The sequence below is a fragment of the Neolamprologus multifasciatus genome, chromosome 15 (genome assembly GCF_963576455.1).
Source record: "Neolamprologus multifasciatus chromosome 15, fNeoMul1.2, whole genome shotgun sequence".
NCBI classification, from domain to species: domain Eukaryota; kingdom Metazoa; phylum Chordata; class Actinopteri; order Cichliformes; family Cichlidae; genus Neolamprologus; species Neolamprologus multifasciatus.
The window spans coordinates 15,650,890-15,677,863 of record NC_140453.1 but is presented as its reverse complement, the minus strand read 5'-3'; the positions used below and the strand labels follow the sequence as shown (position 1 = coordinate 15,677,863).

Below are 26,974 nucleotides of genomic sequence, written 5' to 3'. Positions count from 1 at the left end.
TGTGTTTGCGTGATCGTGGTGCGAATATATGGAGAAATAGAGGGTGTTGTTTGTAGGTGAGTGGGGAAGTAGGTGATCACAGCAGTGAAAGACAAGAGAAAGAAAGAAACCACATAAAGTGTGAGCGACAACAAAAAAAAGAAAAGAAACGGAAACATTCCAATTAAAGTAATGACGGAGGGTGACGGTGTTATATCTGCTATGACATCATACTGATATTACTAGGTTCAACCCATGTTAAAGGAGAAAGTGTGAATGAATAAGAAAAGAGTGTAGCGGGTTCTTATCTGGAGTGCAGTCAATATAACCACGGTGTGGTGCCGGGGTCGCGGTAGAGCTGTCCGTCCACGTAGAGCCGGTCCACGGCGATGACAGCGCGGGAGCCTTTCTGCATGAAGCTACGTCGGACTGGGAACAGGACCTTGCGTCGTTCCAGGATCTCTTTGGGGAACTGGTCGTTCACGCTGAAGTCCGTTCCTTTCAGTTCCCTGCCGCGACTCTTCACCTGTTCCTTCTGTTTAAATTGACCAAATTTGGCCACAATAGGACGTGGTCTCCCGGTCCGCGACCTCACGCCCCCCAAGCGATGCACTCTGTCGAAGGCGATGTTCTTTACGGTGTCCTCCGGCAGCTTCAGGTGGATTTTAATGAAGCTTTTCACCGTTGCCTCCGCGTCCTCTCCGGTAGATTCTGGAATACCAGAAAAAACAAGATTGTCTCTCATGCTACGGGCTTGTAGATCGATAACGGACTCTTTTATTTTTTTATTTTCAGTGTTTAGCTGGGTCACGTTATCGGCGAGAGATTTGACCGACTCCCGTAGCGTGGCATTTTCAGCGGCAAGCGTTTCCACCTGCTGCTGGCTGAATTCCAGGGATTCTCTCAGAGATTTAAATTCCCGGTGTAGAATCTCCACCAGGGACAGCCTCGCATCGAAACTGGACAATCGCTTGTCGATTGACTCCAGGATATCTGCGATGTCTTTGCCGGCAGGCGATGTTGTGCCGGGGGAGTCTGCCGGACGACATCTCTTCGATGACGGCGTCTCGGTTTTGGCCGGGGAAGATGCACTCTGGGCCTTCTTCATTACTAAATCTTGGAAGCAGCGTTCGATGTATTCTTGGAGAGCGTCTAAACTCTCCCCGTTGTCCTCCAGGGTGTTAGAGATGATAAGACAGATGTTGTTAGTTATATGACAGTTGGTTAGTTTATTTGGCAGTACTGAAGCTTAAGGAAACTTTGTTAAACTCTACGCTACCATTCGCTTTGTTTTTTCCGCCAAATCTCCGGCGTCTGACGTCACCTACAACATGGGTCGCTTACCTTACCCGTCGCTTACCTTACCCGTCACTTCCGTCCTGTCCCGGAAGTGGCGAACAGAAGTTCAGAGATTCGCAGATTATACAGAGGACTTGTTGAAACAGTTTAAAATACTGTGGAAAAAAACAATTTCTTTGCCTAGTGTTTTGACTTCTTCTCCTTCTGTATCAGCACTGATGTGGAGGCATTGTTATATTAACTAATAGGTCGGTGTTAAGTGGCTTAACAAAAAAAGCAATTCTCTGGAAATGGTCAGATATGAGAACTGGACTAAAAATGAGTGGAAAAACAGGCAGTTTCCATAGAAAGTCTCTGAAGGACCTTCAGAAAATCTGGAGAAATATAACCTAAAGTCTGGCTCAGTGAAAGCAGAATATGAGTCACAACTGTACACAGACAGACAGTGACAACATTTACTTCTATTATTGTAAAAATCCATCTCTTTTAGTGCTTTTAAGGCAAGTACTTGTTGTACACTAAGAATTACTAAAGTTTGGTGAGAATAGCCAACAGAGAATTTCTGCTAATGAATTAATAGAATGAATTGAGTCTGTCAGGGTCTGTCTGCTACCTCAGTCACAGTTTTCTCTTTGCTCTGGCACTAAAGTCAAGACCTCAGGCCACTTCTACTATCTAGTACAGTCCTGGATGTGGAGAAACAAATACACCTTTTTTTAACGTTATGAAGGGATTCTTAATGCACTAAAATTTTGTTTCTTGGTTTGAGACGACTCAGCAACAAATTTCAGAATGTATAAACACATTGCCACTATTTTTAATCTAATAATAAACCTAAATTCAGAGCCAAGACGTGACCTTGCCAAACTCTTAAGTAGAGACACCTTAGTTAATGGTGATACTGGAGCCTCAATACTGAACTGTTCAGCCAAGAGAGATTATGTGTCACTGTAAAAACTTGGGGATGTGAAGGAGAGGAAGCACTGTTAACTTAAGCCTCATAGCGATTATGTAAAACAACCAGTTGACACATTATGAAATTGTATTCCAGTGAAAATACTAAATCCTAAAACTTATTTCTCTATAACCCAAACAGAGCAGCGTATTGCATTGCATTGCGTAACAAAATCATGTTGATAATTTTCCAGCAAAGCAACTCATGCCAGGGCTTTTGCATCTGTCGAGGAAATAGTTCATGTAATTTTATTTTTTTAATTTCTAAACTGTTGCTTATAGTTGTAGGGCCCCTGAATAAGGAGCCGACCCAAATATAGGAATTTGACAGAGGAACTTTTAGTGACTTGTTGAAGGGTTGGGTTCACATCTGTCACTGTACACGGACTTTTTCCTCTATTTGACATACCCAAAAGGAAAGCCTTACAACCACAGATCTACAAGGCTAAAATAGATGCATTTATTTGAAAGATGAAATATTCTATTTTCTTGTTTAGCATAAGGCTAAAATGCGCCTATCAATGAACCCTACCTTTTTAATTGTTTTTTTTTTTTTTTGGTGACTAGGTGAGTAATAAGGGATTACACAGGAAGGCAGTTCAAAGCAATCAGTGCAGTAAATGTCTCCAGAAAAATCAAACTAGAATACAAAACCCACCCTGTGCTCAAAACCTACAGGAAAGGATACGGAGAAGCAATAATAAAAAATGCTCGACTGGGAACTGAAGGCCAGTGGCAAGAGCTTTACAGGAGATGCATGAACAAGGGACAATGACAGCTAATTAAAAAGAGGCATTATTTAAAAAAAAATGTCCGGAAAACAAACAGAGACACAGAGTAAAACTGACAAGGCATCATAGCTAAGTGGAATTAAAAAATAAAACAGGAAATTACTTTGTAGAATCCATGCCAGTCATCACAGTAATGAGTTATTAGTTGCCTTATAAAAAATGCATGGAGCTATAATTACTTCCTTTAATATGCATGACTTCTTGACATCATTGAGCCTCAGAGTAGCTGTGGCAGAGTACATTTGTAAAAGTGTTCCTTTGTAGTGGCCCGTGGTTATTACTGGTATAGAGATGATTAATGATAGCCTACACTGCTCTATAGGCTAATATACCCATCAATATATTAAAGACAGAGAAACAGAGACCACGAAAAGCAAACAAGGTCATTCAAGCCTATTGGTTTTACCTTTGCTGACATGTTCATCTGTCTCATTTAACCTGAGGACAGACCATATGTTTCTACATTGCATAAAGTCATATTTAAAACTCTGACTCCCAGCTTTACATTGTCTTTCTCACAGGAGGGGGGAGGAACTGTGGTGTTCATGAGCTCATCTGTGCCAGACGAGGTAAGACCACATTGCAACCACACATTTAAAACCATGCGTGTGTGCATTTTCAAGAGTATATTTTGTTAAACAACAAGAAAAGAAATTAACCAGGGTATTTACAATAATATTGCATTTATATTTAATTAATTTAATATTCATAATATTAAAAGTCTTATGATTTCCTTTTTTAGACAATAATATTTAAAGAATACAAAGGGGTTTAACATGACATAATTAAACCCCACTTCCACTTCTTCCACTTTGACTAGCTGTGCCATTTAATATTTAATATGTAATAATGTGAAAATGCAACAGCACAAAATGCAGTCAGTTCAGAGAAATAATAAATATCCTATTGCAGTAAATTCCTGTTTAAACATCCTGCTTGGATGATGTACTGATGATTCTGATTTCTTGTGTAGTGTCATCTGCGGTGCATTGGTCTCTTTCCCACATCTGCATCTCCAGACAGGAAGGGCGGCATCATGTTTTAGATCAACTTTAAGATCAACAGCAGGCTTTGGAGTTTAAATATCAAGAAATATTTGAAAATGACTCAGCTAGGTAAAGTGTTCTACAGCATCTTGGACTGATTATGGACTTCTGAATGATGCAGTGAATAACGGTCAGGTCAGGGATGATCTTTCCACACAGGAGTGTAGCTGTTCCTGTCTATCAGCCCTCCCGACAGGGTTCCCTTCAAAAAAAGAGTTCCTGAATGCTGAATGTCACAGACATCAGCCCTGATGAATAACTGCAAATCCAGAAACTGAAATAAGAAGTTGTAGAATTCACCTCTGTAGCAAATTCTGATAATGAGGCAAGTGGTTGACACGCAGTAGGATTGTCTCTAAGATTTTGTGATGCTCCGTTTTCATGTTGTAACCATAGACCAGGGGTAGGCAACTCCAGGCCTCGAGTGCCGGTGTCCTGGAGGTTTTAGATGTGTCCATGATCCATCACAGCTGATTTAAAGGGCTAAATGACTCCTCAGCATTTCTTGAAGTTCTCCAGAGGCTGGTAATGAACTAATCATTTGATTCAGGTGTGTTAACCCAGGGTGCGATCTAAAACCTGCAGGACACCGGCACTCAAGGCCTGGAGTTGCCTACCCCTGCCATAGACAGTATTAAAGATGGCTGTGGCTGCTAGGGCTGTGCGATATGACCAAAATCTCATATCCCGATATAAGACATCTATCAATATAAATCACAAAAATATAAAAAAAAAAATTGTAAATTCTGTGAATCTCGGGCAGCTCGACTTGCGTGGAGTGTTTCCAGCTGGGCGTCGTGTACCTGGAGTCAAGTGTTTTAACCCATGCATGAAACTATACATTTTTAGACATAAGTTGTAACAGCCTCCGTTTTCTTTGTGAGTATTTACTACACAGCGTGCTGCGGGGGAAAGCCTGTTCTAACGTTTGAGTCTAAGGTTTATTTTTTAGCACCTGGCGGCTCTTTTTTTGCTTCTCATCCGAAAATACTCTGCATACTCTTTCACGCGATTCAGTTTATTTTGAAAAGTCTCAACAGGATCTTGAGCTTTATTGTGATTTTTATGTGGAACATAAACAAGCGGACACGTGACGCGATGGCGTTACCGTCGTTGTTGCTAAGGACAACACATAAAAACAGGCGCTTGTCCGTCCGTAGTGTGATTATATTAAATATAAGAGAAAGAGAGAACTTTAAGAAATTAATATAGCCACTACAGTGACCATCAAAACGATGAAAAAATTATTGCCGTAAACAGTTTATTTTGCGACACCACGAAACAAACGAAAGGCGTAAAATTAAACGATAGACGTTTTTATATCGTCATCCGATATATATCGTTATATCAAACAGCCCTAGTTGCTGCTGTGAAAATTTCATTGGGTTTTGAAGTTCCATTTTGAAACCTTTTCACTGTCACCATATTGGTTGCAGAAAACGGATGTGATTTGAAAAGATGGGTCTGACTGGGAACTAGTGATGTGCAATACCACTGATTTCCTTTCCGATCCGATACCAAGTAATATTCAGGGTGGTATCAACGATACTGATCCAATACGATACTTTGTACAAAAACTTATTTTATTTATTGTATCTCAAATTATAGCGTCATAATGATTACAAGACATCAGATTACTTGTTCTTATCACTTAATGATGCAGATTTTAATCATATAGAACAGCGGTCCCCAACCTTTTTTGCGCCACCGACCGGTTTATGCCCGACAATATTTTCATGGACCGGTGTTGTGCCAAAAAGTGATTGCCTGCCAAAAACTGATTTCCAATGTTTGCGTGTATTTTTTATGTGTAATATCTTTACGTATGTTGGTAAATAGACTTCGGTGAACAGCGTTTACAAAGGGGCTATATATGGAATTAAAAAATTTGCTGTTTTTTCAAACATCTTTACAACTCTGTGTTATTGTACTTACATTATAACCAATCCGGTCCTTTATCCCCACTTTAAATATTTTTACAGAACTATTGTAATATTTGAGCCATTTCTGCTGTCCAACTACTTCTTACAAAAGACATTTTTAATGTTAATTAGATTTTTTTAACGGCATAAATAAAGGTTATATAAAAGTCACTGCCAAAGACTGATTGCGGCTTCTACCTTGTTACACTAATGTTGTTTGTAGCTCAATATGACTTTATGTCATCCATGAGGGATGCATTTGACATATGTTTCACATATTATAGCCCAACAAGTTACTTATAGCAGTTTAAATACGAGCAATCAGTTTTTGGCAAATACCAGAAATCAGTTTTTGGCAGACAATCACTTTTTGGCACAACACCGGCCTTTAAGCTGTCACGGATAAATACAACAAAATAAAACTAGTACCGGTACCAAAAAAAAGAAAATTTATTCAGAACACACGTGAAAAGACCAAGGAAAACCGAGCAAACGATAAAAACGATAACAAAATAACGCTGAAAACTGATAAAAACTCTGAAAATTATACATTTCACACCTGAGCCTCAACTCTCGCGGTCCGGTACCAAACGACTCACGGGCCGGTACCGGTCCGAGGCCCGGGGGTTGGGGACCGCTGATATAGAAATAAAAAAACTGAAATTGTGCGCTATTTGAACACGTTGCCAGCCTGCAACATTAAAGGACTCTGTGAGAGACGTCTGTCTCGCCCTAGCAGCACCTGTCCATCTCCTCCTCTTCAGTCTCAACATACGCTCGTCATATTCTGTGATATGATTTACTTTGAGGTGTTTGACAAGGTTAGTGATGTTGCCACAACCATACATGCCAACCCTCCCGATTTTTCCGGGAGAATACCGAATTTCAGTGCCCCTCCCGAATTTCTCCAAATTTTCCACCCGGACAACAAAATTGAAAAACTATATCCCAGATGGGCCCAGCCAATTCCAGTTTACAACAATGGTGGTAGCTACTTAGTTTTAATATTACTCTTATTTCTTTTTCTGGGTCGCAAAAAAACTTTTAACATATTTTCAGGTGAGAATTGTAGCTGTGTAAACTTCAAATATCTGAGCCGACCGACACATCGTTTTCAACCCCCCCCCCGGTCTTTCGCTACTCGAGTTAAACATGATATATAAGTCACTTAGATAACTTAAAAATGTTATTGTTTGGCTTTTAAATAAATCGGTTTGCCTGAGATTAAAGTTATTAGATTAGATTAAATCAAATTAAACTTTATTAATCCCTCGGGTTTTCACACAGCTGAATAAACGTCAAACAGAAAATGATTAAACAGAAGTGTGAGACGGTCGAGAGTTTAAGTCAGCGCGTTATATTTTAGATAGCAACGAGCAGACGGCAGTTTCACTCCACCGAGGGAGCTCGTGACGTACTACCCGGCTTTCTTTAGACCGCAAAGGCCGGGTCCTCAGGTGGAAGCAGCCTCTGAATTTGGACACCCCCGCTGTTTCCGGGCCGGCCAATAATAACGGTGACATTTAACGTATTTTCCCGATAAATAAACCCTGTAAAATGTATTTATCACCCCCCCCCAACAGCCCTTTTGAATTTCTCCCTAATTCTGAGGTCTCAAGGTTGGCAAGTTGCCACATGTATCGCAAACCACGTCTCAGCTGTTTGTGGAGGTAAAATACGTCCTCATCAGCCATTGTTGTGAGTGCGCACGCCAAGGCGCTGCGAGACATTTATACAGCCGCATTTCGCACATGACTATGAAAGGCGGAAGAGGAAGTAGTTCCTTTGAATGTAGACAATCCGAATGTTATAGTTTTTTCCACTGTGTTCCTGTTAATGATAAACTACAAATTTACCCTAAATTACTAAAATATCGATATTTTAATGTGAGAATCGATTCTAGAACATAAATGATTGGTATCGGAGGAATCGATATTTCAGGATCGATCCGCACATCACTACTGGGAACCACTTGCTAACTTGCTACTGATTTGCGATTGGCAAGTTGTTAGTCATTTTATGAGTAGGTAATACCACGATCCAGCTTTAAGGCACTTATGCATTGGCTTCATTTTTCCAACATGGAAGCTATGACAATGTTTTGTTTTTGTTAGTTTTACTGTTGTTTGCACAGTAGACGAGGGATTAGTAATTAATATTTACCAAGGGGCCACATGAGTAATTAGGACTGTTGTGGAGGCACAGACCAATAAGCTTAAAAAATGAGCAAAATTGAGTTGAGCTATAGTTTGAGGCCATCTACAGCAATCCCAATTTCTAATATGGACCCTTGGGGAAAAATGAATTACCCACTCCTGTTTCAAGATGTAAAAGCTTTACCCTCATCAGGTATAAAATAATCATTTGGCATGTAGATGTGTGAACTCTTTATCCCTCCTGGCAAAAAGATCAAGAAGAAATGAACAAAAAGGGCAAACATAACAGCAATTAAAACAAATACAGGGAATATAAGTATTCCTGTGAATTTAGTGCATATATTTTTTATCTTACCAATTTACCACTTGGCAGGTGCTACATATGTGCGCATTAACCAGTTACAACGAGTTAATCTGACACATGTATTCACCATCTGTTATGCATTACAGCACAAGCTGATTTTCAATCCTCTGCTAAGATTTAAGTTTCCAGATCTTTGTTTCAGCTTTATTTTGTGAGTTTTCTGATGTAAGCAGATTATAAAATTTTTGATATAATGCCATTTCTTAAGCAGGCCTTTGTGCGTGCATTTGTAAGCCTTTCTGTTGCATGACTGGAGAAGACTTGCTCATCCCCCACCCCCAGGCACTCTCTTTTGCTTGTGAATTTTTACTGAAATATGATGTATAGAATGCTTTTCTATAGCTTTCTCAGCAAGCACACGGTTCATGTGTGAATTATGCACAGCGTATCAAGTTTAGGTTCACTTCAGCAAAAGAAGGCAGCTGTGTGTTCATGATTTATTCAGAGTGGAGGTTTTGTTTCGTATCAGAGGTCCATGTGTAAGCAACAATTCCAGATTGCATAACGAGCATGTCCCAGAAACGCCACTGAGTTTTAAAGCTTTAAACAAAGTAAATTAATCAAGTACTCGCAATGTGGAAATTTTAGTCATTCTGTGTCTTAGCAGATTAGGAACATGAAAGAGTAATTTGCTTCCCTTGTTTTATTTGACACAGACACTTCATTCAAACTAGCTCACATTTCTCTCAGGCTGTTATTTATTTTCTCAATGAATGCTTCAGTGGCTGTGCTTTCATGTTTGTTTGTTAGCTTGCTGGAGTCATTATCTGGGGAAAAAAAGGTAGATTGAATCCTGAGGCTCATTTCAGAATCCTGAGTTCAGCCTGAGTTCACATGCTGTAAGAAACAGATTTAGTCTGTTATTTTTATCTTGTTTATTCAGTTTGCACACACAGATTGCACATGCACACACACTCAGGGAGGATAAAATGAGATGAAAGAGCGGAGTTTTTAAAAAATCCACCTTAATCTGCTCTGCTCTTAAGAGAGATATCACACTTTCCTAGGTATTATGTAAAAACAGGAGGGCGAACTGTTTCAAAGGCCTCTTTGCTGCTCCGCTCCACTTTCCAGTGTATATCGTTGGGGGGGGGGTCAGGTTACCTAACCCAGGTGTCTGAATTATTCAGCTACCGTTGACATTTACAGAATATGGCCATGTATGAAGTGTCATCGCTTGCCGCAGCTCAGGACCATAAGCTGTTCGTTTTCGACAGATGGCTGCTGCTCTCGTAGCCTCAGAGGTCATTCTGCCTCAATCAACACTGCTGTCGGGAGTGAGAGTTGATACGTAAGCCTGGCGAGTGCTGGACCAGACTAAGTGTCAGGGATTTGTTACATGTAGGATTACTTTTGAGCTGGACAACTTTGTTATTTCCCTCCCTCTTCTTAGATCATTTACTATCAATGCTTTAAGAAGCAGTGCTTTTTGGGAACAGCTGGCTTTAAAGAGGATATTCATTTAGAGGAGGTAAGCCTCTGTTGTCACATTGCTCTCTTATCTCCCTCCTACTTCTTTTGCCGTTCTTGGGAATTTAGCATTCACCATTTTGGCAGTCTGCAGCAGGCAGCAGCTAGTTGTCAGGCTATAGTCATCTCTGCCTGTTGCCATGGTGAGACAAGTCGGTCCATAATAAGTTCAGTAACAAGGTTTGAAAAAGTATACTGTTTTTCCTCTCTCGTTTTCTCATCGGAGACCGGATTTTTACACCAATTTGATCAATGACGGGTGATTGGTCCTCAGGATGTGACCACCTGCTACAATGCAGACGTGTAACAGCTGTCAAGCTTCGTCAAGTTGGCCCAAATATACCTCAGGTTTATGTCTTTGTTTTGTTTTAATGTTGAAACAAACAGTCATCTTCAATTTCACCAAACTCATACCACCAAATATAATGTGTCACAAATGAAAATGTAATAATAATAATAATAATAATAATAATAATAATAATAATAATAATAATAATAATAATAATAATGATGGAATGGAACAACATGGCAATATTGTGAATGAGGGTTTCAGTAAGCAGTGTAAGATTTCACCTTAAAGGGACGCGAAGCAGCATCTTAAAGCTGCCTGTGGCCGTTTTTAGACAGTATTTAAATGAGTAACTGCAGTGTAAAGTTGGTTGTTTGCTGCTGTGAGATACGTGCGATCTAATTCTGCTATGTTACATTATAACACAACAACTCAACATAACCCTCGAAACTCTTTTATACTATTGCTCTGGTATTTTGCTTAGTTACAATCGATGAGCCGTGATTGGACAATTTGGATTAGGGGTATAAAACAACCTAATCCTTAAAAATGGAAATGCAGAGGGATTAATTCAAGAATATGCCCATAGTTTTTTATTGGGATTAAATTTTGTTAAGGCAGTAATATGTGCCTATAACTCGCTCAGTTTCAGTGTCTCTTATTTAGCAATCTGCCCTTTCAAGTGATCTTTAGAAATGCAGTTCATGCTTCACTGTCCACCTTCTCTTTCCCGGTTCCCTGGCTATTACACTGTGCTGTGTCTGTGTTGTAGCCTATTAAACCAAGGCCCGGTCTGTTTTTTTTCCCTGGGTTTGCTGAGTCTAGGTTTCAGTTAGATACAGTCCCTTTGAGGCTCTTATAAAAATAGCACAGGGCTGCATGGTTACATGAAGTATGGTTGGCCTACATACAGTGCTGTAGATTTTATCTGGTGTGCCTTTGAAGTGGATCTGTTAAAATGAACAATATCTAACTCTCCTCTGACAAGCCAAAATGCTGGAGTTTTATTGCAACTTTAAGATATTATCACAAAACAAATTATTTGACTGGGGTTGTTTGCGGCTATTCAGGAGTCCTGATCAAAAGACTTCTTTTTTTTTTTTTTTAGCTTGTAACCACCTTGTGTATTTTTATTAGAAAAACATGGGGCTCTTTTTTCTTACTTAATCAAATACCTTGGTTTGGTATTACTTCTGTTTAAGTCTAACATTTGGATTTCTCTTTTTCTGTCAGTTCTTGCTTTGCTTGTTCCTCATGGCTCCTCTTCGTCTTCTTCTTCTTCTCCTCAGTCTCTCCCGAGCTCCTGGGTGTCCTGTCTTCCATTGCAGCTTTCATGGCATTGATGGCTCTGTTTTTTCTTTACCTCAACAACAAATTGTCAATGGAGAGTCCTGACAATCTGTCACATCTCAGTGACTATAAGAACAACCAGCCAGGTACTCAACACACTCAAAGATTTATTACGCTATTAAATCTGTAGAAATTTATGCAGACGTTTGGATTGCTCTCGGCTTTATCGTGTGGGCATCGCTGTAATGACAGCGCGTCCACATCTTTATGAGCCATGCTTAAACTGAACATTGTACCTGCTGCATTATGATATTAATGGCAGCTTTGCATCCTCTTAGCTGTGTTCTGTTTAAAAAAAATACAACGGCATATGAACTGAGACAACACTTCTCCAAGTCAAAGCGATTACTCGGCTTACCTTCACCAAGGTTCCTTGGACTTTCCCGTTGTTCTCAGTATTGGTCAGTCCATTGAGTTCTGTCAAATAAATGATTTTTCTGTAGTCAATTGTGATCACTAAGGAGAAGTAATTAGGCCTTGGCTTTGTCAAGTTAAGACATTGTAGAACCTTAAGCACCACTTATTAGAAGGCTTAAGTAAGCACATTTTAGCCTGCATGTATATTTTTTGAACCTGGATCGAATAGGGAAAATCCAAACTAAATTCAAACTTGTGCATCCAACTCTTGTTATCCCTCAGCCATAAAAGGCTGATGGTGAATGGTGGTGATGTGTTGTTCAGTGTAGAATTGGTTGCATGTATTAGCGCTGATGCCAAAAAGCTTGACCCAACAATTACCACAGTTCATCCACCGATGAGTCACCGATGCAGCCAGTGGATTCAGGCTGTTATGACCATTGAATGTTCGGTTTGCAAACGAGTCATAATGTATGCTGTTCGCAAAAAGCACCAAGACAAAACCAGCACAGTGTCAGAGTAGAGGAAGTAAGAGTTAGCACAGTTGGCTTAAACCATTAAATGTGTAACACTTTTGTATTTTCTTATTTTGAAGGCAGAATAATACATATTTTATTGCTTTTGCTGTGACACACATAGTCTTGTCTAAGTCTTGAACTGAAAGCTATTTTTGTGGTCTTAATTGTATTTTTCTTTTAGTCTATGACTAGGCTTACGCTACATCCGTGAAACTGACCGATAATATCTAAGCATGAGACCTGAAACGAGTATAATTCTTATTACCGCCATATTGGTGCGTATGTACATGTCAGCACTCACTGTAACACTGCCAGCACACCATGCTAACAAACACATGTTGTGTCAGTGCCTCTGATGAGCTAATCTAGTGGTCAGCACGGTGACAGGAGGAACCCCTGCTGAGAGATGGCCTTCTTCAAGAGTTTCCAGCAGAACCTCCCATCTGTCAACATTTCCTCCATCTTTGACTCAGTCACCAGTCGTGTGGACGATCTTGCCAATGCCGTCAGCGATGTCACCTATGCTGTCAGTGACCAGCTGACCGAACAGGTCACTACTATCATCGACAAGGTGCAGGAAAAGGAAGATGGAGAAAACGGCAGCCAGGAATCGGGTCAGAATTCCACCCTGCAAGAAGGCAAGTCCGGGAGTAAAAGCATGTGGCAAATGCCCAGAGACTCAGAGGGGGGGAACACAGGCTCAAAGAACAGCCAAACTAGTGAATCAACCGAGGCAGAGAACACTCAGAGCCAGCTGGAGTGGGAATGGAGGGACGGATGTTGGCGAGTTAAAAAGACAGAGGCCGAGTTAGCTGAGGAAGAGAGGAGGAAGAAAGAGGAGAAGGAGCTACAGGAGAGGAGAGAAGAGAGGAGAAGAGAAAGGAGACATAAGCAGCTGGAGAAAGAAGCCAAGTCTCCGAGAAATGAAGAAGACTCTCAAGAGGGAAGGCAAGAGGAGAAGGCTGATGATTTAGAAAACACAGAAAAGAAGTCAAATGACCAATCAGCTGTTCAGCAAAAAGGTGGTGACAATGATAAAACTCCTCGTTCACCTGGTTGTGAGAGTGAAAGCAGGGTGTTGAAGCAGGAAGAGCAAAAAGATAATGAGGAGGAGGGAGAGAAGGTAGAGGACGGCAATGAGCGAGAGGGAGACGATGAGGAAGAATCAGAGCTTTCTAGATCGTCTTCCAGAGTGAAAACGTCGGATAAGAAAAAGGGGAAAGTCGCAAAAGAGGGTTCGAAAAAAACTGAAAAGGCTTCGGATGTGGAGAAAAAGAGGGACAAAGGCAAGAAGAGCAAAAAGGGGAAAAAGAAAGGAAACCAAGGTTAGAGAGTGTGCTGCTTCTCTCTCCTCACTGCCCTTTGGATCTTCTCTTCTGCTCATGTTTACAAGTTCCTGCACTAAAATTCACAATTTCGACCTGTTGTGTGCCAGTTTCAGCAGCTGCATGTTTAACTGGTTGAGTTTCTTACTTCGTTAAATATTGCACACGTTATAATCTGTGGTTTACTAGAATTAATGCCCATGTGTGACGTGCAGAGGGAGTTTTATCAGACAGTGAGGAGGACAGAATTCCAGAGGGCGAGGCCCAGCAGAACACAACCTCTGCATGGAGCAGCACACGCAAACAGTCATCTGAGCACGGAGGATACAGCAGCGAGGCCTCTAGTGAACAGGGTGAGAGCACATGTAGTGGAAGAGTACGTACACAGTACATCGCTGAACATAAAAACCCCACAAAATTAGATACAATATGAAGAGAATCATAAAACACAATGCATACAAGAATCATCTAAGATTGCATAAATACTAAACTCGGAACATCAAATGCATAACATCTTTTTGTGTTTATTTATTTGTAATTGTAGTGTCTATGTGTCTAATTTTTTTAATTAATAGAAATAGCTACATATTTTGGGTTTTGTTTCATTGAGCCCCAATGTCTCTTTGGTGGATCATATGGAGAGTTTCTGGCGAGTGTCCTTTTCTCTAAACATCTTGGGTTAGTGCTAAATGTCTGTTACTGGAAGGAAGTAAAATTTATTTGGTTTCTTTCCCAGACTTGGAAAAGAAACTTGATAGCAGTCTAACACCCAAATACATGAATCTGGTTATAATTCAATAACGACACTACCCTCAGGACTAATGGGGAAAAAACTCACCCAGATTGATCCAGAAGTAACAAATATTCTCATGCTACAATCTCTAAAAGTCACTATTTATATCTTTATGCAGTGATATGTTTTGATTGTATTGTGTTCACCTGTTTCAGATGCCAGGCTAAATATATTTGCACGTCTTATAATTTTCCATCTAGTGGGCCAGACTAGAGTCTTTGCTAGGCCGATTATGGCCCCCAGACCTTATGGTTGACACCACTATATTAGTACATGAAATGTTGTTTTTCCAAGATTTAACAAGAATTTAAAATGACAATATAGGTTTGCAAAGACTGAGGAGACACTGTATGTTGCATACCTAGTGAGTTTCCATGCAGAGCACAGTACGACTCCAGTAACACTCCTTCTGCATCCCTCTTTGTCACTGTCATGAGAGCAGCCAGCAGCATCCAGAGGATAAAGAAAGATTCCTCGCTCTGTGAACCTCAGCCTCCTCCGTACCAAGACGAGGGCTCAGGGGCCTGCGTGGGTTCTCGATCCCGCTCAGAGCGAGGGGTCAGGAGGGCGCCGTCCACACAGCACTGTGACAGCCCCCACTGCTCCAGTGAGGCCAGCGGGGACCAGGACACAGAGAGTTACCTCAACAAAGCCTGTGATGAGGACATACCCAGTGACAGCACTGCTGTTCTAGGGCCAGAGGTGGGAGATCAGACCTACTGTTTGTTGTCTTTTCTGTGTCTAAGCAGTTTGTTTTGGATGCCCTGTAGTTTGATGGAATGATCAAAGTTGGGAGCAACACTTCATCAACACTTACAGGAAGGGCTGGGTGATACGTTCGCTGACAACAGTCTCATTTTTTTGTTGTGTATTTTCTGTAAAAATGTGGAAATATACTCTGAACTGACTTAATTATTTGAGTGTTCTAATACTATGTCAGAATGGTGAAAAATTAATAAAATCCCGGAAATTAAAGTAAAATTCATAATGGAGGGGGAAATAGTTTTTTCTTTTCTGCACATTCAGGATGGTTCTGGTCCTCCGCTTCCCACTGCCTACGAGCCAGAGCCCCTCGCCAAATACGGCACCCTGGATGTCGCCTTTGAGTACGATTCCAGTGAGCAGTGGCTGGCCGTCACTGTCACAGCTGCAACTGACATTCCTGCTCTCAAACAGACCGGCAACATCTCGTGGCAGGTCCACTTGGTCCTGCTGCCCACCAAGAAGCAACGTGCTAAGACCGGCGTTCAGAAGGGCCCGTGTCCCGTCTTCACAGAAACATTCAAGTTTTCCAGGGTGGAGCAGGAGGCCCTGGGAGACTATGCTGTTCGCTTCCGCCTGTACAGCATCAGACGGATGAAAAAAGAGAAGGTCCTGGGAGAGAAGGTGTTCTACCTGACGAAGCTCAACCTGCAGGGCAAAATTGCTCTACCTGTCACCCTGGAGCCTGGCTCTGAACTTACAGTGAGAGCACTTTTTAAATATACTTTTCATCTCAAATATCAGCTGTACACCATTTCTACTTTATTTATCAGTATCTTCAGCATTCCTTCATCTACACGTCCTTGGAGAAGCAGTTATTTTATTTTTTATTTGAGCAGTTATTAAGAAGCAACTGTGGGCATCTAGGACATAAAAACTGCATGTATAGTGTCACCATTTAAATTGGTTTAAAAAAACATTTAAAAGTTTTGGTGAATAAGGTTTAAGATGCTTTTTTCCACTGAGAGTTACATTTCTACCATCATTCTCTATAGATTCAGAAATCTGTCTTTGTCACACTCTCAAACTGCCCCTCCTAACTCCTAGGTTGATTAATGAATTATTGGCTTCTTATTGTTTTAATTGATGATTAAGTGGTAATTGACTCAAATAAAGTGCCTCTGGGTTTTGCCTTGCCAGGGTTGTGGCTCTGTGGTGAGCGTGTCTCGCAGTGCGGGGGCTCTGTCCTATCGCTCCACTGAAGACTCATCCACACCCGAGATCCTCCTGGGTCTCATCTACAACTCTGCCACAGGGCAGCTCTCAGCTGAGGTAATCAAGGGAAATCACTTCAAAACGACAGCATCTGATAAACCCGTCAGTAAGTACATATATTTAACTTTGGGCTTTTGTGCCAGCGTGGGTTGAAGTGTGGAATGACGCTGTAAATTGTTCATTTAAACTTCTCTTCCCCCAATGGGTGCTGATATGTCAGGCTATTGTTTGGGCCGAGCAGATGGGCAGGACTTCCAACAGCATGCAACAGAAGCAAATAGAGGATCATTACATTTGAACGTTTCCTGGCACGAACACCAGCTTTTTAATAACCTAAGCTATTAAAGCCAAAATGCTGAAAGACCTGCTGCTTGTCATGCTCGCCGTGCTTCCCGTGAAAGCTGACCTTCTGCTGTATATCGAAATCTTTAAACTGCTTCCCCTCTTTCTTCTTTCCAATGGTGTGTGTGCTATGGTGTGTGTCTGCCACAGATGGTCTGTTTTGTTGTGTAAAACACTTCGTAGGGGGACAGCTTTATATCATGAGAGGTAAGACAAAAGTAAACTAAATGTAAGCTTTCTGTACGCTTGTAGATTTGGTGAGGGTTGTACAGATGTGTAGAACTGTGTAAAAGTATTGCCCCATCTCCCATTCCTTTACATTTTTCTCTTTATATTGCCAGGCTGTATTGTAATTTTTAAAAGTGATCTTGAGCAATAGTTCTCCAGGCGTTCTGAAGGACCTTCAGAGCTTTTTGTTGGGCATTGGATGCTTTTTCACTTATTTTCAGTTCAGTCCTTGTACCTGACCATTTTCAGAGGAATGCTATGAGTCCCATCCTTACAAACTAAGAAAAAATCTAGCACCGCGTTTGCAGGAGATGCATCTGAAACTTGAGTTGATCCATCTACTGTTCACTGAAGCCTCAGCAGAAGTGGTCTCAGTGGAAATGTTGCTGTCAAGAAACCACTTTTAAGGAAGGGAAACAAGGAGAAAAGGATGAGGTATGCCAAATTATGCAAGAACCAAACTGAAAATCAGTGCATGCAGGTCTAATTTAATGGGGAATGGTAGGATCATGTTGACAGAGAACAGAACAAAAGGCAGCCAACATCCAAAGAAGAGCTTTAAACGTCTGTTAAGAAGCCTGGAGAAGACTACTTAGAGAAATTACAAGAAAGCTTGGCTATGAGAGTTCAGACTGCGCTGAAGAACAAAGGTGGTCATACCAAGTTTGTTAGAATTTGTTTTATTTTCCTTATTTACTGCATGTTTCCATGTATTTATTTGCACATTTCATTTCATTCATTCTTGCAAAATATAAAGAAATGGGAGGTAGATGAAGACTTTTGTGCACTACATTATGCACCGAAGGTACCAGTTTGTAGCATTCTTAGGTTTGGTCCTCTGAGGCCAGACTTCAGCATTTTGCTTTCTTGTCAGACAGGGTGAATTCAGCTCCCACTTCTTTATGTTATATATAAATATAGAGCTGGGAGCTTAGCTAGTTGTGCATTAATGTGGTGAACGAATGTCAGTTACAAAAATATTTGATGGATTAAAGATTTGATTGGTAGGAAACTTTTGGCTAATAGTACAGATCCATGTAGTGCATTTAGTTTTTTTTTTATTAACGTTTAATGTGTTTTTAGTTTAACAGACACAGTTGTTTTTTTAGTAGTAACCCCAGTAAACCAGGTGTGCTGTTTCCAAATGTAAGCATCGAGGGAACAGCTTGCTAACATGAGAAGTGGCACAGTCAGAGGAGCGTTAGACTGACTCTACAGATTTAGTTAAATTAGGTCAGCCCTTGGCTGGTTTGCTGTTTTCTCCTGTTGTTACTCTGAGATAATCCAACTTTCTCCAGGCTCTAACTCCATATTTACTAAGCTGATATAGCTCAGTATCTTGGCAAGAAAGTAGCTTCCCAGAAATGTCAGTCAGTAGTTCCTCTCAAGACACAAAGTTTTTACTTTTCTACCCTGCACTGACTTGCTTGCATGTTCTAAAGGTCACTTCCGTTTGGCATCATTTATAATTTATGTGCAGAATATTTCAGAAATTTGCTGCCAGCAAATATGAAATAGATTAATGTGACTTCATTTGCAGTTTTCAAAGAGTTCCACAGTTTGCCTTAAAAAAATCCATCAGCATCATGAGTTTTAGGAGTGAGGCAGTTATAGCGTTCTTGGTCTTGAGAGCTATTATTGAAAGACACTCCGTACCTCCTGCTGTAGTACACATGTCCGACCACTTGATGGCAATGTCTCACTTCTCTCCTCCAATGCTTCTTTTCAGACACCTATGTGAAGCTGACCATGCTGGACTCAAAGGGAAAGGAGATGTCCAAGTGTAAGACGGCCGTTTGCCGTGGCCAGCCCAATCCGATCTACAAGGAGACATTCGTGTTCCAAGTGGCGCTCTTCCAACTGTCCGAGGTGTCACTGGTGGTGTCGGTGTTCTGCCGCCGGAGCAGCATGAGGCCCAGGGAGAGGCTGGGCTGGGTCTCCCTGGGCCTCAACAGCACCAGCGAGGAGCAGCAGGCCCACTGGACAGAGATGAAGGAGGCGGAGGGACAGCAGGTCTGCCACTGGCACACCCTCACCGACACATAGGAGGACGATTTTCCAAGACCGAACTTCCAGAAAGAGCATTCCCTCTACATTTTCGGAGCGCAAGAAAACTCCCTGTGGGATGTGTGTTGTGTGTGTTGCATAGAGGTGTGAGAGGTGAGCATGGGTTCCCAGTCTTAACTGCCAGACTGCATGAATACCCTTTAATCTGCCACCTTTCTCTGAGACAGATGGGCTGACTCCTGCTTCCGCCTTGTTTACAGGACCATGTTAAGACACTTCCAGACATTTTTCCGCCTCTGAATCTTGGACCAAGGAGCTCGGTCCAGTACTAGCAGGCTCCTTCCTTCTTTCCTTTTCTGGATTTCAGCTGCCACCAGCATACCAGACATTTCTCAATCAGTCGTAGCCACCGACAAAAGACAATGAATGAAGAAGACTGTTACAAAGGGCCTATAACATGCTGCAGCTATACTTACAAGCTATGCTTTATACAGTTTGTTTACACGCACATGACATTATGCAAGATCCATTCATTGGTTTTTCCTTTTACGTTCTTGGGTTATTCTTCCTAGTCTACCAGTTTTATGGTCGTTTCTGTGGGCTGTGCGTTAAACAAAGACAGATTTTCTTTTTTATCTCGTGGTCTTGCATAACTCAGTGCACTATGCATCTGACGCCACTTTAGACGAGAGGAATGCAATTCTTTCTTGTGCTTGCCGAGTCTCTTACAGAATTGGACACAGCTCTGCATGCCACCGGTATCAAAGAGCAGCTTCCTTTCCTGTGTAATGCAGATCGAGCCTGTTTCACTATTCAGCCTTCTAACAACTCAGCCATGTTCATTCATGTAGAAACATGGTGCTTCCCGCTGAGGAGGAATATGCAAAAGCCTGCACAGGCCAAGTAAACCTGGCCGTTTCTGCCTCAACTGTGTACGCTGTAATGAGTGTGAGTGGCGAAACAAATCACAAGAAGGAGATGATCATATTTTCTCATTTTCATTATTAAATAAAGGCTAAAATAAAACGGGGAAAAAAATGTTGTTCAGAACTGAGAAATCTTATTATCCAGGCGAGGGGTTCATCTGGAACAAAGGCCATTTTAAACTCCTCTGAAAGAGCAGCTATGAGTCAGAAAATCCCCCGATAAGAATGCTGAAGACTGCACAGCCACACCCTTGTATTAGTGAATGAAACCCTTTCCCCTGCTTCTGCTGGTTGAAACCGAGAGGCGTGGGGCGCATTCTTCTTTCTCTGGCCCAGTGATGTCAGATTTGAACCCTTCTTCTTACTTATGAATACTGCAACCACTCCTCGTCCCTTTGGAGCTTCTGTTGGGACAATTTCAAGTTTTCAAAAGAGGTTTTTGCAGGTTTTAATAAAAAACAGATGTTATCTAGATTTTTTAATAGATGATCATTTTTTTCACAATCAGGAATAACAGAAAACTTTTAGTTTGGTGTGCACTTAGTTTTAAAGTGCAGGTTGTGTTTAGCCAGCACTGATAACCATTGACACAATATCGGGGAACAGGCCTGTTCGCATTCTTGGAGAGTTAGCTTTAATGGCAAATGTGCAGTCCGAACCAGCTTAATGTAGCCTAAAGACTGGAAATGGAGGAAAACATCCAGGGTTGCCAGGTCTGTGGTTTTCTTGCTTAAATGAGCTGCTTTCGAAGTGTGGGATGAAATATTGGCTGGATAGATGGATCATTATGCATTTCGCATAAAAATTACATAAAAAAAAATATTAATAAAGTACATTTTAAAAATATTGTTAAAATATTTACTTAGACAGAGCCAGACTCCAGATCAGCATATGATGCTGTAATGCTCTCCTCCTTCAAACACCTGCCCAACTCTGGCCACTGAGTTAGTTTTGACACACACACACACAGCAGGCAGCCCTGGAAGTGGCTGTGACTAAAGATATAAAGGTCTGCCCGACAAATCAAATTTTTGTGTAGCAGGTTATGAACAACTAGTAACTACATGATATACATTTCACATCTCTTAAGGTTTCTGCCTTAATTTTCACAAAACTACAAAGGGGGAAAGTAATTTACTAATTTTTGATCTACGCACAAAGTGGAACAAATAGTGTTTTATTTCTGGGAAAAATGACTCACTAGACATTTTATTAGGCACAGTTCTTCATAGCGTAGATTCAGCAAAGTGCGGGAAACATTCCTCAGATATTTTTGGTCCATATTGACATGATAGCATCACGCAGCTGCACATCCATGATGCGGATCTCTCGTTCCACCACATTCCAAAAGTGCTCTATTAGGTTGAGGTTAGGTTGTGACTTTGGAGGCCTTTTTAGGACAGAGCACTCTCTGACTTGTTAAGAAATCCGTAAAAACAGTGAGGCTATTTTGAGCCGATGAGATATTTGCATTAGTAAGAAGTTAAACAGGTAAGTGTTGTTCACTTAACCGAAGACACCAAAGAGCTAAAAAGGTCACCTGAAGGTAGGTGGTTAGTTTTATTACCTGGAAAAAAAGCTGTCATTTTGGGGAATGATGGAAAATATTAACATCAAAGCTGAGAAGCCCCACCAAAGTTTACCAAGTAGGAACTCCAACTATTAGGGCATTGTGGTCAGAAATGGGAAATTTCTGGGAAGTAGTAGGTTGCCAATATATACCTCCCCCCTTGACAGAACTCCACTAAAGAGCAAATAATTACTTCCCAAAATGTCTTGATCCAAGTCTAAGGAGCAGATTTCCAACAGACACCTGAATAAGGACAAGAGTCATATTTTTTAACAACGTTGAGAGCTTTTATTTCCATTCATCTGGCCTTCAATGGTATGTTTGACGCTGTCATCAGTCTGGTACAACGCTGCAGGTGGCTGGAGCCTCGCCCACAGCTGGGGATCAGACCCAGGAGCACTTTTTTTTTCCTTTTTCACAACTCTACACCTAGCAGAGTGACTGCAGCCTTCCAGGCAAATTCATCCTGCTCCGAGCCACAGAAAACCAGCTGTGCCACAGATCCTCGAGGGTGGGAACTACAGGGACCGGAGGAACACCAGCTGACCCCAACAGAGCCCCGAGGACTGTTTTAGAGTCAGCCAGGTAATTATGAGGCCCCTGGAACGCCAATAAAAGTGTTCAGACATGAGGTTAGGAGCCAGGCTGGTTTTTCTAGTTCAGTGCAGCAACACAAAGTGGAAATTTGGACTCTGCGCAGCCATTTTCGCCCACACTAATTAGAAATCTGGCTCCGTGTTTATCCCTCTTGGGTAAAAAGGCCTGATCCAACATTTTTATGTTTCACTTGGAGGGATTACGGAGCAAGAGTAGCAATATGGAGCAGGCGGAGATTCGGATTCAAAGAAACTCCACTATTGTCCCCTCACTATCTGTTTGCAAGTTAATCTTTTTAAAAACAAGTCATCCGTTAGCTCTCAGTCAGTGGCACCAGCTAGTTTTCTTTGGCAATGACAAGTTTGACAGTCAGGTTGAGATTTCTTTGTTTTCAGGTCTATTAAACTACAATATCTTGACAGTTTATTGCATGTTTCAGTATCGGTTTAAAAAACAAAAATCTTTTTCAGTAATATATTCAATAAATACACAGGAACCCTGGCCTTATGACATTTTGTTTGATAAAAACATCCTCACAGAACATAATCTGAATGACATTTATAAGAATCTTATGCCTTTTATTTAGATTGCATGAATTAAGTATTGACAAGGTCAAATAAAGCACTCGTACATGATGGATTGGGCTCCAGTGGACTGACTCCTGGTCAAGTACCATGCAAAGTGGAAGTGGGTGTACCAGACTGCATCCTTTCACCTAGTATCTGCACCTGCAAACTACGCTGGAAAGCAGCAGACAACGTACCTATTTGGCAAAGAAAACATTCATCAAGCAACAGTCGAAGATGAAGTGAAACCAATATGGCGACACTGCAAAGTGACTTTTCTGTCCGAGGTGGGAGAGTTCTCTGCAGACGGATGACGTGATTATGGTGGAACATACTGAATACCTGTACTGAAAAGTTAGAAGTGTTTAAAGACAAGTTGTACAGTTTAGAAAACAGGCTTGCCTGCTGGTGGAAAGCAAGCTCATATTTGTTATGGCTCGGTCACACTGGAGTAAAAATAGGATGGCAACCTGCTTGTGACTATGGAAAAAAAACCAAAACATTGAAGGTTTTTTTTTTTTGGTTGCATTTTTGCAACTGGTTGCCTACAGGTTGAGTAAGCAGCACCCTCAAACTCTGGGCACTTTTGATTCAGAGGAGACTGCACCAGTTGCCTATTAGAACCCAACCCGTCTCCAAACAGTCGTGGTGTGACTTCAACCAAATGCAATCACTCTGACAGATTGGCAAAGGCTTGCACAGAAGTGCTGCCTAAGTTACAAATGAAGACAGATTGTGGTAACTGACTGCAATCAATCTGAGTCCGTCAGGGCTGATGAGTGCAACTTGTCTGCGATAGTTTCCAACACCTGTTTTCCCTACTGTGACTGAACAAACTACAGCCAGCAGCTGTTAGCTTAATGCAAAGACTGGAAACGGTATAAACATTTTAGCAAATCTCCCCATAAAATGAATCAAAAAGAGTTCATTCAATGGTTCTCAAAGCTTTTATAACATGCCCGACACCCAGGCTTTTACACTACTGTATACAAACCCAGCCGCCCATCAGGCCAGGAATTTACAACCGTCGAGTTTGCTAATGTCATCTTGTTGGTGTACGGTTCCTATTAACTGTAAGAAGGGGATTAAAGAGCCAGGCAAATGTTATGACTCATCACTGTTTACCCCTTCTGCTGATAAGCTCATTCGTTGCTGTGTGTTAGCAAGGTTGAATATGATTGACTGCTCTCCTTGGTGGTATGTATACACTATTGTGGACCTGACTACACATTATTTTCTCCCCATCACCCTCTTTATTTCCTCTGTAGAGAACATACACAAGCCCGCTGCCATAATCCTCAGTATTAAAGCAGGTGGAAAGCAATACACGAATCAAACGTAATTCAATCACTCCCACTTGTCTGTGACAATAACAAGTTTAATGTTAAAGTAAAATAAATGTCAGCGTCATAGCGTCAATTTATTTACAATACAAAAACCATCTCCATTCACTTTAGCTCGGAGTTCTTTCCTTGTCCTTCGAGCCCCACCTTCAGGGGGTCTATGCCCCAAGAGTGGGGCTGGCCCCACAGTTTGAGAACCATTGGATTATTTAGTGTGCTTTACAGGTGCAATTGGGCAGTATTTGGTACCATTAAGCAGAGCCACGGTAGTTTCCAGTCTTTATTTTATGCTATGTTAGGGTCATCAGCTGTTGGCTTTGATTTATTATTTAAGAGCCTGTTTGGAGAAAGGGATTGATATCCTTCTCTACTTCTCCACCAGAAACAAAGTAAGTGTTTTTAAACAAAATATCATTGTTCTCTTTAAGATTTTCCTATAATTCTGACCATCACTGAAAACTTTCAGCAATAATAAAGTCAATGTTTTGTTGATTTTGGCAGCTGTTATTCTTGACTTTGTTGCACTTTACCTGGGAACATTGATTAGCCAATACTACCTTTTAACGTCTAATTTTACAAACATCATAGTATAAAAAAAAAATCAAGCTGTTTCGAACACTTCCACTGAGTCCAGATCGTGTAAGCAATATGAAATGACAAAATGGTGGCTGGTTTTCATGACAAATTTGAGGCATTATGGTGACCGCTGAAGTGAATTTTCCCCCTTGAGCACTCGACGATACTTAAAACATGATTGGGCTGACTTTCAATCGAGGTCCTGCCTGATCTCCCACAGGCAGGGGTTGTGGAAAAGGTTCACTCCACATAAAGATTTACACTTAAACGACATCATTTAAAAAAAAAAGATCAATAAAATACTTCTGACCTTCAGTGCTTCGCTCATATACATGTACAAGACGTACAGTTTGTAACCGTAAAACAAAAGCGTAGTGGCGGCCGTGTGCTGTTTGATCTCTCAGCTGTAACCGTTAAAAGTCTGCTGGGTCAAACGCAGCCTGGCATCTGTCAGTTACTCGCCAACCCCATTATCAGGTGTTGCTAACCTGGGAGAATTTCTGTACACTGTGTACACCCCGCCCTCGTTCCTCAGCAGGCAGTTAAGAGGTGCAAATGACATCTGCAGCTAGTGGTTTGATGACTGAGCATGATTAGAGAACACGGGGAAAAAGAGTGACATCCACTGAAAAGGCTTCTTTTTGTTGGCAGTGGTCCCTTCCAGCTTCCACTCCTCACATTTTTAGTAGTGTTGCTGATTAGACCGCCAGCCAACAGCTTTTAACTTGTCTTTCTGGGCTTACTTTCCATTTGCCCTGCAGCCCACCCATCCATCTTTATTACTGCTTGCAGTGGAAGGTGCTGTTTTTCACTCCTATTTTCACTCCTTCAGTTCACCCTGCTTTTGGCTCTTTGCTGACGCTCGCCCAGACGCTAAATGAACTTGAAGCACTTGGTCTTATCGTGGGGCAATCGAGTCTTAAACAGCACCGAGTCCACACGAAACTGCGTGTACAGCAGCGGCATGTAGCCGTAGACTTTGACGAAGAAGTTGATGCACTTGTGTCGCTCGTGGAAATGCGAGTCGTCGTGCGAAAGGGCCTGAGGGCAGCCCGGACAGCGGAAAGTCCAACGAGACGTCACCTGAAATAGACAGCAAGGGGTTAGTGCTTAAAATGTAAGAAACTTGAGTTTGCAAATGCATTACTGAAATGTAATTATATGTAGTTTCAGCAAGTGGTGCTTCACAACATTGCTGTGAGAGGGAAGAAGTTTATCATTAATAGACAGCCATTAATCATCATTAAATGCTAATACATGCTAAACCCCGCAGCTTGATCTGCAAATGCCAGAGAACACCAGAACTGGTAAGTCTCCCACCTATTTCCTGTTCTCTTTGCAGAGATGAGCAGCTTTATGTTGAGCATATGTGACAGATGTGAAAACGTCTGAGATGTCGTGGCAAACTTTGTGCTGCCTGCAAAATTATCCAGCGTGACCAGTTTGACAGTGAATCAGTGATCGTGTGGGTCACACAGACCTCGAGATTCTAGCCATTAGTACTGGGATGAAATCCTCAGACCTAATACTGGTGCAGTGGGCTCTGCATTCCTCCTGGTGCAGGACAACGCCCAGGCTAATGTGGTCAGGGTTTGTAAGCACTACCTGGATCATGAGGACACTGATGCCACTGACTGGACCCCCCATTCCCCACACCTGAATCCAGCTGTGAACCGCTGAGATGTTAATGTATCGAAGACAATGTTGAAGAGCACTGTGGAAGATCCAGCAGCTCACTGATGCCCTGTACCAAATGTGGTAGGAAATCTACTCTAAACAAAGGGGTAAACAAAGGCTTGATCACGTAGCCAAAGCAGGAAGAGGATAACGTTTCTGTTTTCCTACAGCAACAGTTGATAGATTTTCCAAAGTAGCTGAAATGGTTGATGCTGGAAAAACTGAAGCAACTTTTGGAAACTCTGCACGGGAAAAGAAGAGTTGGAGGGAGCACAGAAGGTGAACAGGGAAATTTATATAAAACCAATGTTGGTGGATCGAACCCTGACTCCTCCAGGGATGCATCCATCAAAGCGTGAGTGTGTGTGACTCTTCGTAAGCACTTGACTGAGTCTTGTAGTAGAAAGTGTTCACCTGAGTAGAAAGGTGCTACAAATACCAGTTAATTTACAATTTGCTCTCATTTTTATCAGGTTATTGCAGCAGTGAAGTGGTCTGCTTTTATTCTGAAACTATTAAAACAACACTGTTTGAAACATGACTCTATATGCT

The 26,974-nt window shown here is 41.5% G+C and overlaps 2 protein-coding genes and 1 long non-coding RNA gene across 8 annotated transcripts in view; 1 reads left to right on the top strand and 2 right to left on the bottom strand.

Moving 5' to 3' along the window:
* LOC146501814 (uncharacterized) overlaps nucleotides 1-26,974 on the bottom strand; it is a 241,977-nt gene that overhangs the window by 16,514 nt on the left and 198,489 nt on the right. The gene's annotated exons all lie outside the window — the stretch shown is intronic.
* LOC146501822 (synaptotagmin-14-like) lies at nucleotides 1,377-25,045 on the top strand. 5 transcript variants are annotated; one of them, XM_085134381.1, is made up of 8 exons: nucleotides 1,377-3,592; nucleotides 11,560-13,820; nucleotides 14,036-14,173; nucleotides 15,056-15,315; nucleotides 15,640-16,077; nucleotides 16,516-16,696; nucleotides 17,083-17,139; nucleotides 18,890-25,045. In XM_085134381.1, exons 2-8 carry the CDS (start codon nucleotides 12,902-12,904, stop codon nucleotides 19,204-19,206), a joined length of 2,310 nt encoding a protein of 769 aa, XP_084990507.1. In that variant the 5' UTR covers nucleotides 1,377-3,592; nucleotides 11,560-12,901; the 3' UTR covers nucleotides 19,207-25,045. The 5 variants fall into 5 exon arrangements, 3 of the variants coding, with proteins under 3 accessions (XP_084990507.1, XP_084990509.1, XP_084990510.1); XM_085134383.1 differs by lacking the exon at nucleotides 1,377-3,592 and having other exon boundaries at nucleotides 7,289-11,706; nucleotides 12,843-13,820; XR_014869646.1 differs by lacking the exon at nucleotides 1,377-3,592 and having other exon boundaries at nucleotides 7,290-13,820; nucleotides 18,890-19,320; nucleotides 19,428-25,045.
* Nucleotides 21,929-26,974, bottom strand: part of extl3 (exostosin-like glycosyltransferase 3) — a 41,429-nt gene continuing 36,383 nt past the window's right edge. For both annotated transcript variants that reach the window (XM_085134377.1, XM_085134378.1), the window contains exon 6: nucleotides 21,929-25,828. In XM_085134377.1, coding sequence (XP_084990503.1) covers nucleotides 25,619-25,828 — 210 coding nt within the window. In that variant the 3' untranslated portion in view covers nucleotides 21,929-25,618. The remainder of the gene's footprint in view (nucleotides 25,829-26,974) is intronic.

Excerpts from the sequence above, each read along its gene's own strand:
- LOC146501822 (XM_085134381.1), top strand. The coding sequence starts at position 12,902 with ATGGCCTTCTTCAAGAGTTTCCAGCAGAACCTCCCATCTGTCAACATT. Across the intron at positions 15,316-15,639 it reads CTGCTGTTCTAGGGCCAGAG|GATGGTTCTGGTCCTCCGCT; the intron begins GTGGGAGATCAG and ends CTGCACATTCAG. Across the intron at positions 16,078-16,515 it reads AGCCTGGCTCTGAACTTACA|GGTTGTGGCTCTGTGGTGAG; the intron begins GTGAGAGCACTT and ends TTGCCTTGCCAG.